A 22,718-nucleotide genomic window follows, 5' to 3' on the forward strand; every position below is an offset into this window, starting at 1 on the left:
AAAGTTTCAGGTAAGCGAGGCAAGGGGTTATTGTGGTGGATTGGGAGATGTTTGCCAGTTCAGATCACATTTGTGCAGTGCGTGATGGGACTTGGGGCTCTTCTTTCTGTAGCTTATTAACAGATAAGCTGTTTTGCTGCTGGAGCTGCTGAATCTACAATAGCATGAATCAGCAAGAAGGAGGTGTGATTAGTCACGTGGACTTAGGCCCTTCCCATTGCCAAGGCTTGATATATTCACATCTTCCACTTTTTTTTTTTCCTTCCGGTTTTACTGAGATATAATTGACATACAGCACTGTAAAAGTTTAAGGTATATAGCGTAGTGCTTTGACTTACATACATCATGAAATGATTATCACAGTAAGTTTAGTGACCATTCATCATCTCATATAGGTACAAAATTAAAGTAGAAAAAAAAGTGTTTTTTTCTTCTGTTTTTTCCTCTTTGTAGAGGCTCATCACATGGAATGATAACATGTTTAGTCTTCTGTGTTACACTTGGTTTAGTCCACGTAATTACATGTAATGTAAAATTACATACAGTGCAAATCAGTCAAGAGGCTATCTTTCCTTCCTCCATCTCTGAGACATGGGTGACCACAGGAGGCCACTCTGTTGACATTTCTTGCTCTTGTCGTGGCCCTGTTGCCAATCAGTCTAAAAAAGTACTTTTCTGTGAATTTCTTGTGAAGTTATTTACATGAAAAGTTTTCTAAACGTATGTAATTCAAACTTGATTCTTTGTTTAATGCCAGTGTAATTTTTATTGACTAGAAAAACAATTATATGAATTCTAGATTTTCCCGGGAAATCTATAACATGCAGATCTGAAGTTCATATGGGACCTCTGTCTCCTCGTGAGCCCTAGGTAAGGTACAGTGAGGATGGAGAGGTGGATAAAGGAAGGAGTGAGTGATGCTTCATTGGGGTAGGTGAGCAAGGTGGCCAGATAGGTTTGTTTCATGACAAAGAGTGTGATTTAAGCACTTACTTTCTTTTGAAAACATCTCTTTTCACCATCTCCCTATCCTGATATCACAGGAAGAAGGAAAAAACCAAACAAACCTGTTGCCTCATTTCCTAAAGCAGTGATTCTCAAACTTTAATGAACATGCAAATCACCTTGCCTTTTAGAAGACTGCCGACTCTGATTTAATAGTGGTGGGGCAGTGGTTCTCAAAGTGGGTTCCTCAGAGCAGCAGCTCTGGTTCCGCCAGCCGTGTTAGAACTATAAATTCATGGACCTCGCCTGACCTGCTGAATTAAAATCTCAGAGGATCGGCCTCAGAAACTGCTTTTACACATTCACCAGGTGATTCTTGTGTACCTTGAACATTTGAGAATCACTGCCATTGAAGCTATTCTCTTGGGATTTTCCCAGGCCCCTGGTATTTGCTACTCTGTGATTGGGCCTTGGTATTATTCCCTTGCTATTTCGCAATTGAAACTTTTGGGCAGAGATGTTACTTGAGGCTCCTGACTGGATGTTAGTGTCCAGCAAGTTAACTGGCTCTATTAAAGTATGTTTCTTAGTCCTTCACCACTCTCTCTGTTATAACCCTGATACTTTGTAAAGCAAAGATGCCATTTCATGGAATCATGAACATCAGTACCATGGCTAGACACCATACATAACATGGCGATTGGGTAATACCTTAAAAGGTAGACTGAAAAAGAAACCGACGAAATAAAACACCCCAGAAGAAAATGCTCTTGTAGAGTTTCAGGGGTTTTACATCTTAATATCAACTGAGTCCCAATTCACAGATAGCTTCAATCATATTAATAGCCAGTGGGCGTTGTTACCTAGGTTCTATGCCTGCTTGGTTCAGATGAGTGCAAACATGCTTAGCAGTGCCTTTACCAGTGTTGCCATTACTGGTGAAGGAAGACTATTTTATAATAGGGATTGGATTCTCTCAGAAGTCAGTTTTCTTAAGGTATTTGCAAAGGATGAATGTTACCTCCTACAGTGTTTCAAGAGCTCTCACTTTAATTTTCTGAAAGTTTTATTGATTTCTTCCAAAGGCTATAGCTGGAGAAATACGCACTGTATGTTTGTCAGATTGGTTACAGGGTCTCCAATATAGGTGGGCTGAGGCTGTGTTTGTGCTTTTCCTCTGGGAGGTTTTTCATCTTAGAGAAAGGATCCATGTGTTTTGTGAATCTCTATAAAGCAGTGAGAGGAGTTCAAAATGTATTAGAGTATTCGACAAGTGCTCCAAAGAGGGCTATTTGGGCACAAGGTCTAGATGCTAATGTATTATGTTCTTTGAAAACAGCTTAAATGTAAGTACATATAAGAACCCTAGTTAAGATTTAAGGGTAATGCTGTAAGATCTCTCATAAAGGATTCACAAAAAGTGCTGCAATTTTGTAACCTTTCCAGAAGCAATACAGTGTATGTTCACCCCTCATTTGCAACTTGAAGAAATTTATCCAGTTTATGCGGAAAATTGAAAAGAAGCAGATGCTTATTCCTAAGCTAGAGTTTTGAAGGCCAACAATTAAAATAAACATGTCTCTGCCAAAACTTGAACTAAATTAAAAAATTTAGCATATAAATTAAAGCTTAACTTAAAACTAAATTTATCAAGGAAATACATTTGTTTTGCATTACTGGTTTCAATGATTGTGAAAAGGCTTCATTTTTATGGAACACTGAAGATTTTTCAAAGTTTCCAACAATTTATTAGACAATTGCACCACTGAAAATGAGTTACGAGTGTCTGGCTTAAATGTATGAACTATTAGCACATCGTTGATGAGCTTAGAGAGAGATGTTAAAGCAGCCATTATCCTCCTGCAGGTTCATGTTCCTATTCCCAGGGGACTGTAAGAAACTGGTTTGTAGCCTGAAAACAGATAAAGCTATGGGCTGAGGATATACGTAGCATCTCTTCTCTCCTATTCGTTTGTTCTTTCTCTTGGGAATCTGAATTTTGGGAGATTGCTGATGAATTGCTGTCAGGCATGGGTACTCTTAGTTTATTGCCATAGAAGAAGAGAGAGATTACTTCCTTGTTTGCAGTACCTGTCTGCTCTAGTCCTGTCTGTACAGTGTTTCCGAATTAATATTTCCTAAACACCTACCTCATAACTTTTTTTCATTTACTAAATATTTATTTAGTTCTTGTTTTCCCAGCTTTCTTGAGGTATAATTGACAAATAAAATTGTATATATTTAAAGTGTACAAACTGATTTGATACACCTAGACATTGGGAAATACTTGTCCTGATGAAGTTAATTAACATTTTCATCACCTCACATAGTTCCCCTCTACCCCCATACCCTTGTGTTTTTTTGTTTTTTTTGTTTTTTGGTGGTGAGAATGCTTAAAGTCTATTTCAGCAAATTTCAAGTATACAAGACAGTATTATTAACTACCGTAACCATGTTGTACATTGGATCCTCAGAACTTATTCATATTCTTCTTAAAACTGAAAGTTTGTACGTTTGACCAACGTTTTCCTGTTTCCCCCATCTCCCAGACCCTGGCAAGGACCCTTCTATTCTGTTTCTATTAGTTCAATTTTTTTTTTTTTTTTTTAAGATTGCACATGTAAGTGATACCATGTAGCATTTGTCTTTCTCAGTCTGACTTTTTCCATTTAACATAATGCCCTCCGAGTTCATTCATGTTGTCACAAATGACAGGATTTCCTTTTTTATAGCTAAATAATATTCCATTGAATATATATACCACAAATTCTTTCTTCGTTCATTGATGGACACAGGTTTCCTTATCTTGGCTATTGTCAATAATGCTGCAATGAACATGGGAATGCAGATATCTCTTTGGGATACTGATTTCATTTCCTTTGGATATGTATCCAGAAGTGGGATTGCTGGATCATTCGGTAGTTCTATGTTTAACGTTTTGAGTAACCGCCATACTGTTTTCCATAGTGACTGCACCAATTCGCATTCTCACCAACAGTGTACAAGGGTTCCCTTTATTCATATCCTCACCAAGATTTGTTATCTCTTGTCTTTTTTCATAATAAACATTATAATAGGTAGTGAGGTCATATCTCATTGTGGTTTTGATTTGCATTTCCCTGATGATTAGTGATGTTGAGCACCTTTTCATATATCCGTTGGTCATTTGTATGTCTTCTTTGGGGAACTGTCTATTCAGGTCCTCTGCCCACGTTTTAATTGGACTTTTTTTTTTTTTATTTTGCTATTGAGGCATATGAGTTCTTTGCATGCTTTGGATATTAATCCCTTATCTGATAGGTAGTTTGCAAATGTTTTCTCACATTCTATAGGTTGCCTTTTCCTTTTGTTGGTTGTTTCCTTTGCTGTGCAGAAACTTTTTAGTTTGATGTAGTTCTACTTGTTAATTTTTGCTTTTATTGCCTGTGCTTTTGGTGTCAAATCCAGAAAGATATGTCGAAGACCTATGTCAAATAGCTTACCACCTATGTTTTCTTCTAGAAGTTTTATGGTTTCAGGTCTTACATTTAAGTCCTTAATCCATTTCAAGTTAAGTTTTGTCTATGGTATTGTTTCGCATGTGGGTATCAATTTTCCTAACACCAGTTATTGAATAGACTGTCCTTTCCCCATTTTGTGTTTTGGGCACCATGGTCAAAGGTTAGTTGACTGCATATGCATCCCACATAACTGTTTTCCTGAAAACTTTCCTTTACTCCTGTTTGCTGTTCCAGGATTCATGGCCCTCAGTTTACTGTTCTATTTTCATTGATCCCTAATCATCACTCTGCTTCAGTCAGTCCAGTGATTTTCCTTCTTCCACCTCATCTCAGGTTCATGCAAAGTAGCTTCTTGGGCAGAGTTGCCTTTTCTTTCTAAACAGGTCCAGTCAGATCATCACATATGACTGCTTGTACATATAGAGGAAGGCAGACTATCAGGAGAAAACTATTTTAGGATTCTATGTTATAAACATTTTAACTAAAAAACTTTTAAATTTAACGAGTTCATGCTTCTTAAAAAGAAAATGCTGAACACAATTTAATCCTTTCTAGATAAATTAGAGTGACATTATACACAGTAAAAATAAGTTGCATTGTAGTGATTTCTACTAGACAGGTAAGGTATTAAGGACTAGTTGTCTGATCCTACATTGAATAATACGTCTTGCAGCTGATATTTGTTTTTATAATGAATGCACACGTGTGTTGGTTTAAATTGCTGTGTTGAGATTAATGTTCTCAGAAATTATTTCTACATTACCAGGAAGTGGTGCATTTGAAGCCTCTCCTGTACCATCTTGAGATAAAAAAAAAAAAAAGAACTTTCTTTTATTTCCATTACTTAAGTTTATTTAAACTTGTGTTTAAAAAACAAAATATCTTCTCAAATCCCCAGTCATATTTCCATGCAGCTTGGTTCTAAGAGTCCTGGAAACAAAGAACAGTATCAGTCCAGGACCTTTGCAGGAAATGTCCTCAAGATCACTAGTGCATCTTAGGATGTTAGCCCAAGGGCCAACTGGGATATCAGGCCACATTGAAGAGATACTTTAATTTGTAAGATTTGTTGTGACTGTCAGACAACATATGTCTTTTGACTCCATTAAGGAATGTGTGAAGGCACAGCACTACTAATGCTACATTAGCTATCTGTCTTTAACTTTCAAAAATAATTTGAAAGCATTTTTAATGCCATTTTTCAGACGGCGAAAAGAAATGCAAAGAAGTTAACCTGGCCAAATATAAGTGAAGGAGACGTGATTTTAGCTCGAGAACAAATGCTTTGTCTCATTACTGTACTGCTTCACTATAACAATCAAGATGTGGAGATTTCTAAAATTTTCACCATGAATGTTAAGAAAACACTAGATTGCATGATGTGTTACAGAAACACCCACTAAAATCCACTGAAGTAAGAAGTTGTGAATTCTTTCTGTACTTTGATAAAGTCCCCTTGGGAGCACACCGGTTTGGAATCAAGAACGCTTGGTTCTAGTCCTAACATCTCCATTCTGTGGGTCTCAGTTTTTAATATTAAAACTCTCCAAGGTCCCTTCTTAGTGCAGTGATACATGCCTATGGAATTGGGGCTTTTTGCCTGCTTTATGAAGTATTTTAGAGCCAGCTGGCCTGGCACTTTACACTGGAGGAAAAAGTTGCCATTAAGGTCTTAAATTTGTCCCGTGTAGTAAAGACTGAAGGTGAAGATGAGAAGTTTTGTTTTCTTAGGTTTTGTTGAAGCAGGCTGCTACTGACTGCTGCCCTGGGATGCTTGGGATTCGTCATAGGGCCGGAGGCTGTGCCTGCCGGTCTGGCAGTGGGCCATCCTGGCGAAGCACAGCACAGGGGCTGGTGTGCGCTGCCACGTGAAGTATTAGATAACTGCCCAGAAGAGCTGCCATACATGCAGAGGACGGGGTATTCAGGGCTGCCCATGGTAGTCATAAAATGATAGATATGAATCTAATCTTAGAAAAGCGAGTTGAACTCCCTCACTTTTAGTTGGGGCTCAAGGAAGTGAGGAAAGTTGTGCAAGTTTGTACCTTTAGTGTGAAAGTTGAGGATGGAATTCGGGTCTCCTGACTACTTATCTAACTCACCACTTACACTCATTTATGCTAAATACCATGCCTCCTTTTGCTCCCACAGGAATATGGTCACTTGGTGAATTTATGTTCATTTATTTCATGTACAACCTGAAATGCCTCTTCTTGCTTATCAAATCAACATAAAGCACTTGAAAATTGGATTCAAGCTTAGACAACAGACACAGTGACGTATTAAGATCATTTTATGCCGTATCATGATGATTTTTAGGGAGTTAATTAATTTCCGCTCAAGGAAGCATAAACAGCAACTACATGCAGGTAAAAGACAACAGACAAAAAGGTAGCAGTAAATGGTTGCCCTTTGGGTTCCACAGGGCTTGTGTTAGATAAGGTCTTACTTTGCATAGTTATGATGCGGTAAAGAAGTATACTCCCCACTAGTAAATATTTCAGAGATGCTAAATTGGGAAACTGGCAAATTGCAGGTATGAATGGATGAGTACAATGTGCTCAATGAATAAGGAATCAGAAGGAATCAGAAGGAATCGAAAGAATGTAGGCACCTTAAATGTATTCAGGTACAAAGAAATCACCACAAACGAGACCATGATGGAGGAGAGGTACTGGCTTGTCAATAGATTTGGGTTTGCAGTTTGGAAACCACTCTGTAAACTCCACAAAAACTAATAATTGTGCTAATAACCTTGGTGTTGATAATCATAATCTGGGTATTCAGATTTACTGGCATGACATTATGCAAATCAGTTAACCTTTCTGAAAATCGAATTCCTCATCTGTGAAGGAGTTGGATTAGAATATATTTCCTGGCTTAAATAACCACTGTTGGACAAAGAATCTTGTAATTAGTATCTGCAGCTCTTCAGGAGGAAAAAAAATAACGATAATTGATAACTTCAATGAGTAACTTTATTTCTTTGAGTTATGGGATAGTCATGCTTTTTTCAGTCGTCATAGATACTCCCCATCGCTTAAGATTATAAATATATGAGGCTTGAACACACAAAGGAAACTTAGAGATAGTCCACCCCTACTCGAAATTTTATTCTTAAGGGTGGAGAGGCCTTGAATTACAAAGTGACTTGTCTAACTGGTTAATGGTGAAGCCCAAAGGACTAACAAGGCTTCACAGTTCTCCACACACAGGGCCCTTTTCTCCTATAGGAAAAGGGGTAAATAGGTTTTCTTTCTCATGCCAATTCAGGTTGATCAGTAAGGCCTGGCTGTTGAGAAAGACTGTGGAACTGAGAGCCAGGTACTATAGAAAAGACTAATGTTATTGCTTAGGACTGTTTGCTATATAAACAGAACAGGGAAGTCACCTATATGTTTGCCACCTCCTCTCAAAGCTATGGTTTACACATGTTCCTTGAGGTTAAACTTTGAATATTTCTTCTGCCTTGCTTTTTAACAACCATCACTCACAATATTAATTAATGTTGTCTAAGGTATTTCACTCTAAGAGACGGCCTATGTCTCAGTGGACCAAACTTGGATTTGGTCATTAGGAAATACGTCATTCTCAGTGCTTGGATCCTCATTGGGTTTTCTTGAGCTGTTTCTCATTTCTGATGCTGCTAAATGTTTTAGACTTCTCCATTAGCATCATGTGGCCTGTCTGACTAGGATTTCAAGCTGCCAGGGCAGGACCACAGCTCTGAGTACAGGCTGGCTGTAGTTTTGTCCCTGATTATAAGACCATGGAATACAGTAGGAGAGGAGCGGCAGATACCTTGTCCTTTGTGGTTCCGACAACTTAAGTGCAATTCTTGGCAGCCTAGTTTTAGACTCTGATATGGGCCTTTTCTCGTATGATGTTGCAGGAAGCTTTCTCTTGCTGCTGACATGTTCTGGCTCCTTGGTTTACTCAGAGGAGTGGTGAAGGAGACATACCTCAAGCCAGGAGCCGCTATGTTGGCCCTTATGCTCTACTTTCTATAACTTTGCCGGATTTTGGAAGAAAATGAGAATATACTCTGGAACTGGAGATACATATACCCACACATAGATTCATATATATATATATATTTTCACTTCTTCAGGTCTTTGTCCTCATTCCTATCATCTGGAGTTGTTTTGAAAGAAAAACGCATATTACCCTCATAAGGAACTAGAGTTTAACTTCGGAAACTTATAACACATTTCTAAAAGACACAAAGTGTTCTCTCTTTTTAGAACTGTTCAAGTGCAAGTCAGATTTGAGTTCAAATGGAATGAAATGCCTGTTTATTTCTGGAAGCAAGTTTAGTTCTTTTCTAGTCCAGATTCTTTGTTTTACAGATGAAAAAATGGAAATCCAGGGTCTAGGAGGGTTAAGTGATATGCTCGGTGGTACATTTCAGAAGAAACAGAATAGGAAAAAGAATCCAGAACTTGCCAATTTTTGGTCTCACGCATTTTATCTCACACCGCACTACTGCCTCTGGGTTTAGAATTACAACAGTTTGGTTTCCTTTTTAACTGATGACTTAGGTTTTTGTTAAGGTTTGATTTACAGTTTAGTATAAATTTAATACTTATGTTCATTTTGGGTTTTAGCAAGTCAATACTATTCTAGAGTTTTATTTTTATTTTCTTTAAGCCTGTAATGGGCATTGAGGTCTCCCTGTGGTCTCTGGACTTCTCTCTCGGCTTTGAAGATTCTGCTGTTCCCTGCTCCATCTCAACTTATGCATATTCTCAACCACAGGGGAGTCTGGAACATGCCAGACATTATGGTGAGGCTGTTACAACGCTCACCCCGGTCTAAAACCTAAGCCACAGGAGACACAGACTTCTGGTTCCGCAGAAAGCAGGTGTTACAGGTAAGGAAGGGAGCATAATGTACAACAGCCAGATTTGAAACAGCTCTGCTCAGATTTCATATTCCCACACTCCCTCTAATTTACAGGCTTCTGTTCACAGGTAGTTTGAAAACCTATCTGCACCAAATTTAAATATTCAGTGACTTGCCTATAACTAATCATACTTGAAATTAAAAAAGCATGTGTGAACAAGCAATAGCACTAACTAGTACTCACAGGGGAATATTCCAGCTATATTACAATGAGACTTTTGGCAGTAAAAGCACTCAAGTACTGTTTCTTAAAATGTAAGGATTAGGTGTTCTTGAGGTAGAAAAGAAAAATCTATTCTTTGCAGATGGAGGGGACAATGAAATGGATTCACTAGCAGAGTCACTTTTATGGAAATTTGGATCTGTACTGTGACATTTTAGTGTTTAAACAAGATCAGAGGCCTTGTAGGATGATTTTTTAACATGCTGGATTAGAAACACCAGACAGAATTGATTCCCAGTAAAATGGAAAACGCCCTGAATTAAAAAGGGGCCTCAAAAAAAAAAAAAAAAGGAGCCTCACTTGGTAACACTTAATTTTCTAACATGAGTGCTCCAAACTCTTAATAACTATTTTAAAACAGTTGATAATTTCATGTAAGATAAATTTTACGTAAGAATAAAAATGGACAGCGTATATGAATTTGGTGAGACTGAGCATACAATGTGGATTTGCCTTGGAAAACTTGGGCAGTTTTTGAGATTATTGAAGTTGAGCGTCTGTTGCAAGATATGTAAGTGAACTCTCCCAAAGCATTTCCTGGAAGCATTTGCCCAACAAGTAATCTTCAAACAAACGAACAAACATACATACCCACCATTCCTCTATTCCGTGTAATATAACCCATGGACCAACAAGAATAAGCTTATTTTCTACTTGTACAGTTTTTGGGTGGTGCTACTTTTCCTAACCTTCTCACCATCTGTCAAGACATAACGTTCATTACTCTCCAGCATCACTTTTAACAGCATCATCTTTCTTTTCGTCCTTTCTCCTTCCCTCCCTCCCTCCTCCTCTCCCCCTTTGCTTTTCTTCCCTGCCTCCTTTTTCTTTCTTTAAAAGGAATCTCTTTTGACCTGTGTTTTCCTCAAGGGTTCAATTGTTTTTATATTTCTCTCCCTCATAATACAGTCTTTGGGGATTGAAAAATACGACATAAATAGAATCTTCTGTGATTTCTCAGCAGAAAGGAAGGTATGGTTTGTATTACTTTCTCTCATAGGATTCTTTATGGGGTAAATATTTCCAGATGCCCCAAATCTCTTTGTTACGTTTACTATAAGAACCAACAACTCTTCCTTTTTCTCTACGGTGACATGATTGTGTCCTGGGATGGCTCCCACTCGTATCGCTATGAAAACAGAAGTTTCATAAACCAGAGATGAGTTACTTCAACTCAGTTTAATTCAATAAACAGTTATTGAACATTTACTGTGTCCAGGATACCATTGGCCATGGTGAATGATACATGATCCCTCCTATCAAGAAATTTGCAATCTAGTATGGGAGAAACTATGCAAATAAATGTCCAACCATAAGATGACTGCTACGGTATAGTAACAAGCAAAGATTTAGGAACTCAGTAGGTAAGCAAAATAAGTAGAATAGTAAAGATGAGGCTCTTTTGTTTGTCAGTATTTTACTTTAGCTCTGTATAGTTTTGAGATATGAAATGGTGTCATTTTACTTTACAGTTCTTGTTACTTTATAATCATTACCACGACTTCGTAGTCATAGCTCATGGGTAAGTTGCTTCACTTATGTGAATGTTATGGAGAGGTACTATGCTTCCGGTAGAGTCTTCTTCAGAAAGAGATTTATTGATTTGAGTTTATAACACTGAATTATGGTGTGGTAATACGTTTTACTTCAACTCGAAGATAGCTACTTTATCGATCCCGTGGGTAAACCCTTACTCTAGATCTGGGCGGTGAGCCCTCTCAGGATCAGCTGTCACACAGCAAGAGATAAGACTTCCTGGATCAGTTTTCTAAAGTGACAGGTTTATTCCCTGGTCAGGACAGAAGATACTCTTTTTGACGAACAGGCTAGACTTCTCTGTGTGCGTATTTGTTCCATGTGTTTCGGGGTGAGGATGGGGTTGAGGAGTCTACTCTGTTTTTATGGGGCATGAATCTGGCTTAAAAATGACAGAGCCCTTTAACAGGGAAATGGCAGCTGGAAGACACCAGCAACTAAGTAGATCTGGGACTGGAGAAACTGTGCCTCCCTGGAGCTATCCAGGGTACTGAACCACTTCTCCTTGTGTTGCCTTCTAACCCCGCGAAACAAACATTCAGACATTTAAAAATATCTAGCTTTTTTTTTTTTTTTTTCTGACTAGAGAAATTCTTTAACCTGTATATTTCTGATAATTGTTCTTGCTCTAGTCTTGGCCAGCTGTAGCAGTTCACCTCTTGTGTCTTTTATTCACTAAACAAATATTTAGGTATAACCTTCTCTGCGTTGGGCACTTTTCTCATGGTTAAATTACTCAGATTGAATATGATTATTTTTGCCTTTTTGTGAAATTTGGGTTAAAGAAACAAATTTTATGGGATGCCTAAAGGATCTCAGGTTTTCAAGTGTCGTTTGAAGAACCTGGTTTCTGGTCCAAAGGTTGTGTTTGTTTACGTTTGTTTACAGTACTTAGACTAGCCCTTGGCATAAAATAGGCAGCACAGAAATTTTATTCCGCTGATGATCAGATTTATTTTGTGGAATTCTTTTAAAAATAAATTTATTTTATGTATTTATTTTTGGCTGCGTTGGGTCTTTGTTGCTGTGTGCGGGCTTTCTCTAGTTGTGGCGAGCGGGGGCTACTCTTCCTTGTGATGCACGGACTTCTCACTGCGGTGGCTTCTCTTGTTGTGGAGCACGGGCTCTAGGCGCATGGGCTTCAGTAGTTGTGGCACCTGGGCTCAGTAGTTGTGGCTCGTGGGCTCTAGAACGCAGGCTCAGTAGTTGTGGTGCACGACCTTAGTTGCTCCACAGCATGTGGGATCTTCCTGGACCAGGGCTCGAACCCGTGTCCCCTGCATTGGCAGGTGGATTCTTAACCACTGCACCACCAGGGAAGTCCCATTTGTGGAATATTTTTCTATACCATGTTACAAGGAACATATTTCTTTTCAACCTAAAGGTAAAATTCTTTGAAGAAAAATTTTGCTCTAAGTGCTCTAGATGCAACATGCACATAATCCTGATGAATGTAGACTAAGCATTTTGGGACACTGTCATATACATTAGGACCAAAGTACAGGCTGACCGGAAAGAAAGGGACCAGAAACTTCCAGCTCAGACTTTTCTATTTATGTATTTTCTCAACCATCTTTTCATTCTATTTTATTCATACTAGTCTGTTCTGTATTCAGGTAAAGAACCACCACCTGTTCACCCCCTCTCCTCCAAAAGAGGAAAAAATGAGTTTTTCCTTTGATGACAGCAACACATGACCCAGGAAGGTGGAGTATATTCTAAACTGTCCTTTTGTAATTCCTTGTTCTAAGCATCTGGCAAGACAAATTGGTCTTGACTTCCCTGGAAATGTTGGTTTCTTTCAATGAGTATAAGGGGTACAGAATCAACAGTGTTCCTAGTGTTCTCAAGACCAGTTATTGTATGGGTCAGTAAGGCTAAACCCTTCACCCCCAACCTGGTGTTAATTTAATGTTATTCTCAGTAAATATCTGAGACAGGCTGAATTTGAGCAGAATATAAAGTATCTGGCTGAAATTGAATCAGGTTCAGTGTTCTAACATAGCGATTTGCCACTACCCACATCTATTTCTGTGGTATGCCTTTTTTTTTTTTTTTTTTTTTTTTTACAACATGTACCTTTAGAAACTTGGTAAGGTCCAAACTGTATCATAATTGACTTGAAAATGTCAGTTTCTTGGGCTTGCCAAACTCAAACACTTTTCTTGGTATCTCAGTGAGAAATCAAATTTGAGGTTGAAGAGTATTGACCAGTAAGCTTCTTTTCTAGAGATTGTTACTCTGCCTTTGGTCATGGACCAAGTTTAATTATTCCTATTGCTTTTATTTCCCATTCCTTAGGGAAGTGATAGGCACTTGTTTAGTCACCGGAAGTTGTGAGAATTTGTGGACCTCAGCAAAGACCCAAGAGACCTATGCAACAGTATTGTTTTCCTACTTATTACCCAGACCCAGTTTGTTTTAAAATCTGTTTACTGATTCCACCTGAGTTGCATGACTTAGTTGTAATATAATCTCTTGATTTCTTAAATTATCTCCAGACTGGACTTCATGATTGATTTCTTTTTCGCCTTTGACTTATTCAGATGGAAATAGGTCAAACAAACAGAAAAACGTGACTATTATTCAAAGGCTGAAGGATTCCTTCATTACTTCCCTCCATTTCCTTGGGAATCAATACCATTGGCTGTTTTCTTTTAGTTAGCATAGTCTTGCTTGCTTAATATAATTAATATAGTAATTTAAGAGTTATATATATGTGATCTGACTTAACCTTCCAATTCTATGGTGTAATATTACTACTGTCATTTTATGTGTGAGAAAGGTAATGTTCAGGGGGAGTTAAGGAATTTCTAATGACCATAAAATTAGGAGTCAGGACTGAAGATTCAGACCCAGCTCTCTCCGACATTAGTCACTGCTTTTAATCACTCTTCCGCTTGCTTTAATATTTCTTTACTGCCCACATAAAGTGCCATGTCAGAATCTAGAAATGGTTATTAACTGAGGAAATAGGAAATATTTTGATGTTTTTAGGGAAATTCAAAACATTGTAGAATAAAAAGCTGGACATGATTTTATTGGCAGTTTTATCGCGATGGCTTAAAAGAAATGAAGTTGTTCCTGAAGGTACCTAGTTTACTGTTGTGAAATATATTTGCTTTGCCTCATGCTGTATTTTGTAACATTTGGTCCTGGTAGGGTTTATTTGTGCGTGTAGTTTAATATAAAGATCTCAATTTTAACAAGTACTGGGAACTATTCGGAGAAAAAGCCAAAACAGATGTGTTTTTACTCTGTAGTTTTTGTTTAGGTCTGAACCTTTGATAGGAATTTGTTCCAGAAATGTGGTTATCTTCTGTAGAAGATGAAGAAAGCCAAGCTGAACACAAAGTTAGATGACTTGTCTATTTAATTTTAGGTGATACTTGCCTAATGTCTTGAGGAAATATTTTTTTCCAACTTGTTTCAGAATTAGAATAGACTCTGTTGACATTTTATGCAAGCATGTATCTGTTATTCCTTTTTAGAAATTCGAAGTAAATTCTTCTTATAAAAATAATACACAATCAATAATACACGACCATTTTCTATGAGGAAATTTTCAAATGAAAAAACATTAATCTCTAAACATCCGTAACACCAACCAGTTAATATGTTAGTATGTTTCATTTGGTTTTTGACACACGCAAATGCACACAAAACTTAACATATAATTATATAATTTTATATGTAATTGTGTTCCAGTTTTCTACTTAATTAATAGCATTGTCTTATTTTGCATTTCTGTGACTTCCAGGGAGATATAATCTACTTTATTGGCCAGTTCTATCTAATTTGGGGTTCTCTGCTTGTGTGTATGGTGTATGTGTGTGTATAATTTAATATATATATGTGGGTGTGTATATATACACATATGTATAATTAGTTTTCTTGTTTTAGAAAAAGATGCATTGTATTCCTTTTAATACATCACAACTTACCCACTTTATTGGGAAGACTTTGCACATATTAAAATCTGATATATTAGGACTAATCAAGAAGAGGTCAGTGTGACTAAGATGCTTTTTAAATGTTTTTTTGTATTGTATATAGCAACTGGAGCTGCTTTCCCAACAGAAATTTGAAGTAATGCCGAACCTGTGCTAATGAATAGATATAATTAATTGGAAAACTTCATCTGTTTTCCTACAGTGTCTTAAAGACTTTAAAATAATCCCTCAGTAATTTAATCATATCTCCTAGTTTTCTCCTTTAATTTACCTAGCAATATTTTTTCTTTATTTTAAGATCATCTTCAGCCTAATCCAGATAGCCCTATTAAATTACCGTATCAAAAACCAACGATAATTTTCTATACCTTTTATTTTCATAGGGAAATACTTTGAGATCCACCAGTGTGATTAAAAAATAGAGCAGGTGGAAGTGGGGCAAGGGTGGGAATTGACATCTGATGCAAGAGCCAAGGAGGAAACCATTGTTTTTACTCTGGTCAGGTGATATCATGCTAGCCTTACATTTCTAAAATTTGGGTATCTTTGGAATTATATTCAACTGCAGCAGTTGAAGTTGTAAATGCTTTAATGTTTTCAAGGCATGTCTTTTAGTGACTAAACTTTTCTAGTGCATTTGTTTCAGTAAGGTTGAGGGGATTTCTATTGGATGATCTTCTCCAAATGAGATAAATATTCTAATGGTAACTGTCCTCCTGGAACACATATCTCTTGTTATTAAAAGTTTTCTAAGAGTACTGATGAATTTAAATGACTCACAGTAGCACAGTAGGCATTTTAGTTAACCTGATTTTTAGCAACAACTTTTTTTTTCACTGTGAAACTTCTTATTCCAAGATGTTGGGGAAAAAGGGGAAAAACTACAAAGAAAAACATAAAATTTAAATGAACTGCCACTACTTAGATAAATCAGGGTCAATATTTTTTTTTAAACATCTTTATTGAAGTATAATTGCTTAACAATGGTGTGTTAGTTTCTGCTTTATAACAAAGTGAATCAGTTATACATATACATATGTTCCCATATCTCTTCCCTCTTGTATCTCCCTCCCTCCCACCCTCCCTATCCCCCGCCTCTAGGTGTTCAAAAAGCACCGAGCTGATCTCCCTGTGCTATGCGGCTGCTTCCCACTAGCTATCTGTTTTACATTTGGTAGTGTATATATGTCCATGCCACTCTCTCACCCTGTCCACATCTTACCCTTCCCTCTCCCCATATCCTCAAGTCCATTCTCTAGTAGGTCTGTATCTTTATTCCCGTCTTGCCACTAGGTTCTTCATGACCTTTTTTTTTTCCCTTAGATTCCATATATATGTGTTAGCATACTGTATTTGTTTTTCTCTTTCTGACTTACTTCACTCTGTATGACAGACTCTAACTCCATCCACCTCACTACAAATACCTCCATTTCATTTCTTTTTATGGCTGAGTAATATTCCATTGTATATATATGCCACATCTTCTTTATCCATTCATCCGATGATGGACACTTAGGTTGCTTCCATGTCCTGGCTATTGTAAATAGAGCTGCAATGAACATTTTGGTACATGACTCTTTTTGAATTATGGTTTTCTCAGGGTATATGCCCAGTAGTGGGATTGCTGGGGCGTATGGTAGTTCTATTTTTAGTTTTTTAAGGAACCTCCATACTGTTCTCCATAGTGGCTGTATCAATTTACATTCCCACCAACAGTGCAAGAGGGTTCCCTTTTCTCCACATCCTCTCCAGCATTTATTGTTTCTAGATATTTTCATGATGGCCATTCTGACTGGTGTGAGATGATATCTCATTGTAGTTTTGATTTGCATTTCTCTAATGATTAATGATGTTGAGCATCTTTCATGTGTCTGTTGGCAATCTGTATATCTTCTTTGGAGAAATGTCTGTTTAGGTCTTCTGCCCATCTTTGGATTGGGTTGTTTGTTTTTTTGTTATTAAGCTGCATGAGCTGCTTGTAAATCTTGGAGATTAATCCTTTGTCAGTTGCTTCATTTGCAAATATTTTCTCCCATTCTGAGGGTTGTCTTTTGGTCTTGTTTATGGTTTCCTTTGCTGTGCAAAAGCTCTGAAGTTTCATTAGGTCCCATTTGTTTATTTGTGTTTTTATTTCCATTTCTCTAGGAGCTGGGTCAAAAAGGATCTTGCTGTGATTTATGTCATAGAGTGTTCTGCCTGTGTTTTCCTCTAAGAGTTTGAAGGCATGGGAGAGACTTAAGTTACCCACAAGAAGATCCAAAGAATCATAGGTCTGAGAGTTCTTTAAGTGGGTATACTTGAGGATGTTTATAAGCTGAAAGAAAGTAGCCAGCAGAGGAAGGGTGTGAAGATCTAGGAGAGGAAATGATTGTTCATTTGTTTTCAAAAAGCTGAATACTTATCGTGTGTCTGGCCTTTTTCTAGGATCTGGGGTTCACACCATCTGTTATCTCTTCTGCAAGGACAGTTCAACTCATCCCCTGGTGAAGAGAAGTCAGATTATTCTTTGCATCCAATGCAGGTGTAGGAACTGTTCTGTACCTCTGAAGGGACTTTACTTAACCAGAGTAATAAGTTAGAAATCAAAAGAAATTAGAGCTGAAAGGACCTTAAAGGCCACTGTACTTAATTTTGCCTAATATTTTACATTGAATGTAAGAAAAGTTTATTGCAGAGCCCGTTCTCTTCAGAGTTCCTTCAGTGAACTTTATGTCTTCAATCCAGTGGGTCTAGCTCGTAGATTTTGGCCTCCTCCTCAATTTGCTTCTTCATCCATATTACATTTTGCCCGGACTATGGCAGAAGCTCCTGGGTGGTTTCGCGGCCCCTGGGCTCAGCTCCTCTAAGTTCATCTGCCTACTCGGGTTGAGTGATCTTCTAACATAAAAAGATACGCTTAAAATAATGCTGCTAATGGCTTGCCCACACAGAGTTAGTGCATACTAGCCGCCCAGCGTGTGCTGTGCACAGAGGCGTGTAGTCTGAACTGTGCTCGGCCAAGCCTCCTGGGGCTCTTTGGCCCTGAGGAAGGGGAGCTTTTTGGGATCATTCCCTTTATCTAATTGGTCCTTCAGCAGCGGGGCACCTTTTTCTAATCAGCGGAGGCACCCTTACTTAGCCAGTGGTAACCCCAGGCCTCATCACCTGTGGGATACAAGCCATGCTGTCTCCCAGGCTTGCTTCCGCCAACATGTCTGTTTTCCTTTCTGTCTGTTCTCACACTTGGACCCCTGGCCTTTAGTCATCCCCACCTGCAGTATTTACAGTGCCCAGCAGGTGTCAGGCTTGAGTGTCTTTGCACAGGTGCTCCCTCTGCAGTTAATGCACCTCCTACTCCACCTCTGCATAGCCTCAGCTTTTTAGATTCTGCTTCAGGGTTATCATGAAGCTGTCACTTAGATATAACATTTTGCCTCCAAGGAACCTCTGTGCATAAAGGTTATGCTTCTTTATCTCATGTGATTCCAATTTTCATGTCCCTCCTTAATGCAGGCTTTAAGGGCAGGAGTCGTTTCTTATCCTTAGCACAGAGCAGATGCTTTTTTTTTTTTTTTTTTTAAGGTGCTTTTTAATGATGATAAAATGTATGGTTTAAATCACTCATTTTACAATAATTTTGCTTTAGGTTGTGACAGAAATAAAGTTTACAGAAGTCGTGTTCCTGCGATAAGAAATAAAGATGTGACCTTCCAGTTGTGTAAAGCTCTTAAATGCTGTGTAAGTGCGTCGGGTGCGCTAAGGAACCTGGAGCTAAATGGGCTAGTTCTGAGAGAGAGAGACTTAACTATGTTAACAAGGTAAGCCTTCATTGTATCCTGCCAACATTTGATAGTTGCTTTTGGGGCAAGCTAAACCAATACAAGTTTAAACTTTTTCTCTCCATTAAAGGGATTGAATAAATTGGCCACTTTATCAGCACCTCATGCCTGTCACATTAATGGCTGAACTAGAAAATCAGAAGGATCAGCACAGGTTTTATTTTCTTAATCCTTACCTCAGGGTGGAGAAAGGTCAATCCCGAACTGAACCCCAAGTTTAGACCAGGAAGCCCTCGGGTTCCTTATAGTATCTCAGAAATATGGGAAAGTAGAAAGGAACGATAAAGTGTAGGGCAGATTAGCCTCATTTTCCTGTGAAGCTTGAGGAGAGGGAGGGAGGAGGTGGATGACCATGGGCAGTTGGGCAGGTTGTGCACTGTACAACACCATAAATGTAGAACGTTTGCATATATTATTATGACAGATGGAAATGGTGTTTGAAGAAGTACCTTTTTCTGTTTCTCTTAGAGAAGTGCTTCTCAATGGGGGTGATTTTGTCCCCTCGGGGATATTTGGCAATATCTGGAGACACTTTTGGTTGTCACAAGTAGCTGATGTGTTACTGGCATCTAGTAGGTAAGGACAGGGATGCTGCTAAACATCCTACAGCGCACATGGCAGTCACACACAACAAAGAAACAAAGTCACACATTGCCTAGCTCAAAATGTCACTAGAGCCGGGGCTGAGAAACCCGGCTCTAGAGGATGAAGGTGAACCTCCCTGTCTGGTCATTTTTCCCTGCTTGTTCTGGAGAAATGACTGCTGGACAGGGAGTGAACCATTTCTGACTCTACATCCAATATGCTCCAGCAGCCTGTAATACATCATGTACTCATAGGGCCAGTGTGCCTGGAGGAACCCAAGGCTACCTGATGGCAGAGCTGTGGATCAGGGTGACAGCCAACATGGGAAAAGCCTTCCTGCCTCCAGGCCCTCGGTTCACCAGGCCCAGGTGTCTCTTCCTTCCATCCATGGGCCTCTGAGATGAACCAGCTTTCCTTGTCCCTCCTAAGCTTCCCAGGTTGTGAGTCGTTGCCTCTCAAGAGTGGGGCACAGTATCCTCAGGTTTGCTTTCCACGCTGCCTCCTGAACCAGTTTTGGAAGGTTTGGGGATGATCAGTTGGGGGATAACAGGTAGAAAATTGAGACAAAACAGTGAACTCCGAGACTGGTGACTGGGTTCAAATTCCAGCTTTTCCACATGTCAGATGTATGGCCTTAGGCAATTCACTGAACATCTCTGTGCCTCAGTTTTCTTGTCTGTAAGATGGGGGTGAGAACAATAGTGCCCACTTCATAGGGCTATGGTGAGGATCGAGTTAGTATTTGGCATGTATTTGGCATGCAGCAAACAACATGTAAGCGGTAGGTGTTCCAGGCCTCATTCCACGTTAATTTTTGGTATCTGCATGAGTTTGCTAGGGCTGTCATAACAAAACACCACAGTCTGGGTAGCTTAAACCACAGAAATTTATTTCTCACTGTTCTGGAGGCTGGAAGTCCAAGGTCAAGTTGTCAGCAGGGTTGGTTTCCTCTGAGGCTCCTGAGGGAAGAGCCTGCTCCAGCCTCTCTCCTTGGCTTGCAGAGCGCCGCCTTCTCCCTGTGTCCTCACAGGGCTTTCACCCTCTGGGCAGGCCTGGTGTCTCTCTGTGTGTCTAATCTGCATTCCTTATAAGGACACCAGTCAGATTGGACTGGGATCCACCCTAATGGCCTCATTTTAACTTAATTACTCTTTAAAGGCCTGATCTCCCAATACAGTCACATGCTGAGGTACTGGGGTTTAGGGCTTCATCCTGTGAATTCCGTGGTGGACACAACTCAGCCCATGACACCTGACAAGGACCTGGTAACAACACCAACATGGTTCTAACCATGTTTAACTGTGATACCAGATGCAAAAAAAAGCCAGGACAGACCTTGAGGCCATTACTCTAAGTGAAATTAGAGAAAGACAAATACTGTATGATCTCACGTATACGAATCGAAGAAAACTGAGCTCATAGAAACAGAGAACAGTTTAGTGGTTGCCAGAGGTGGGAGTAGGGGGGATGGGAAAGGTGGTCAAAAGGTACAAACTTGCAGTTATAAGAGAAACAACTCCTGGGGATGTAATGTACATCGTGATGACTATAGTTAAAAATACTGCTTTCTTTTTTTTTTAAACATCTTTATTGGAGTATAATTGCTTTACCAATGGTGTGTTAGTTTCTGCTGTATAACAAAGTGAATACATATACCTATATCCCCATATCTCCTCCCTCTTGCATCTCCCTCCCACCCTCCCTATCCCACCCCTCTAGGTGGACACAAAGCACCGAACAATACTGTTTTTTAATTTGAAAGTTGCTAAGAGTATAGATCTTAAAAGTTCTCATCACAAGAAAAAAATTGGAACTATATAATAGTTACAATTACAGTAAGGCAGATGTACTTAGAGGAACTGAGTCCAGGGGCCGTGAAACCACCCAGGAGGCGGTAAATGTTAACTAAACTTATTGTGGAAATTATTTTGCAATTTATACACATATCAAATTACTATGTTGTACACCTAAAATTAATATAAAATTATATGACAATTATATCTCAGTAAAATGGGGGGAAAAAAGGAATCCAATATCTCAGGTATAAAGCCTCCCTCCTCCTTCCCTCTCACATTCCCGGGAAGACCTCAGGCCCGGGCCTTGCACCTGCCTTGAGTATATTCCTATTAACTGTGTCAGTAGATGGTAGGTGCTTCCCTTCCACACCTTCCTTTGCTCGTCATTGGAGAATATGCTAGAGCGACACTATAAGAGTGATCACATATCTCCGATTTTTGTGGACAATCATGGTTTCAAAAATTCTGTCCTCTTGTCCACCTAAGAACACTGGTATTTTTCATACTACAGGTTCCAAAATGTGGTTCAGAAATCATGGTCACGGTGCCTGCCATGCCAGGATGGCAACTTGGAGGGCTGGGGAGGGCGTGGCAGGTGGCAGGTGGGGAAAGGCGGCAGCCAGAAGGAGGAGAGGACAAAGAAAAAGACCCAGGAAATTTGTATCTCTAGAACAAATTCCCAAATAGTAAGAGTTTACTGTAGCAGCAAGTCCTAGCCTCTAGTATACTGCTAAATCTAGTCCTCAAGGAGCACAGCAGTCAGAACATTTAATACAAAATTTCCTAGCTCTAAAACGGAAATATTAATACCTACTTGTTGTGTTTGGAAGTTATTTCAAAAAGTAACGCTAGTATCAATAAAGCCCTTTATAAAAGAGCTAAAGGAACTCTGTAAGTATTACTTTTGTTTGTTTGTTTTTCCATCACTCTTCATAGCTGCCAAGCAGTAATGGCTGTCTTTGTACTGAATCCCGAAGTGTCTCTGTATCCTGGAAGTATTGCGATGATCGTCTTCACACCTGCAAAATATTCCTGCACCGTGTACGCAAATGATTATGGCTCCGCTCTCGGGCCTCATCTGGGAGCTACTGCATGTGAGGATCAAATTGATACACATTAGGGCATCCTCAGCGGTCTTTGGCAAAGGCCTATAGATTACCTCGCTATCCAATTTGTTAACTGGACAGCAGAGCCTGAGTGGAAAGAACAATGCGCTCGTCAGTTGGGAAGAGCTCCTCCAGGTATCAACAGATACAAGCAAGGCAATCTCACTGTGCAGGTTGATTAGAACTGGGTTTGGATTTTGGACAATAAACTCTCCTTATGATAGTCTGCCAGTCATTAAGTATCTCTGCTGTAAGAGAAAACGGGGGCTATTAACTGCTCCAGATAGAACCCGAGGGAAAAGTGATCATTTCTTTTATAAGCAGAAGGGAAGGTTCTGCTCAATAAAGATC

The 22,718-nt window shown here is 39.1% G+C and overlaps 1 protein-coding gene across 5 annotated transcripts in view; it reads left to right on the plus strand.

The window, feature by feature from the left end:
• The window catches only part of LOC309653702 (uncharacterized protein), a 45,626-nt gene that overhangs the window by 12,593 nt on the left and 10,315 nt on the right, over positions 1–22,718 (plus strand). The window contains exons 2-4 of one of the 5 annotated variants that reach the window (XR_014259378.1): positions 18,688–18,859; positions 18,951–19,034; positions 19,351–19,568. Coding sequence is in view for 1 of the 5 variants with exons in the window: in XM_082478540.1 (XP_082334666.1) it covers positions 18,688–18,859; positions 22,198–22,381 (356 nt within the window). In the remaining 4 variants the exon portion in view is untranslated. Of the gene's footprint in view, positions 1–18,687; positions 18,860–18,950; positions 19,299–19,350; positions 19,569–22,197; positions 22,575–22,718 lie in introns of those variants that run through there. The other 4 variants (XR_014259379.1, XR_014259380.1, XM_082478540.1 and 1 more) reach the window with 4 other exon arrangements.

Source organism: Balaenoptera physalus (assembly GCF_965194825.1).
Source record: "Balaenoptera physalus genome assembly, contig: HAP1_SCAFFOLD_943, whole genome shotgun sequence".
Taxonomy (NCBI): domain Eukaryota; kingdom Metazoa; phylum Chordata; class Mammalia; order Artiodactyla; family Balaenopteridae; genus Balaenoptera; species Balaenoptera physalus.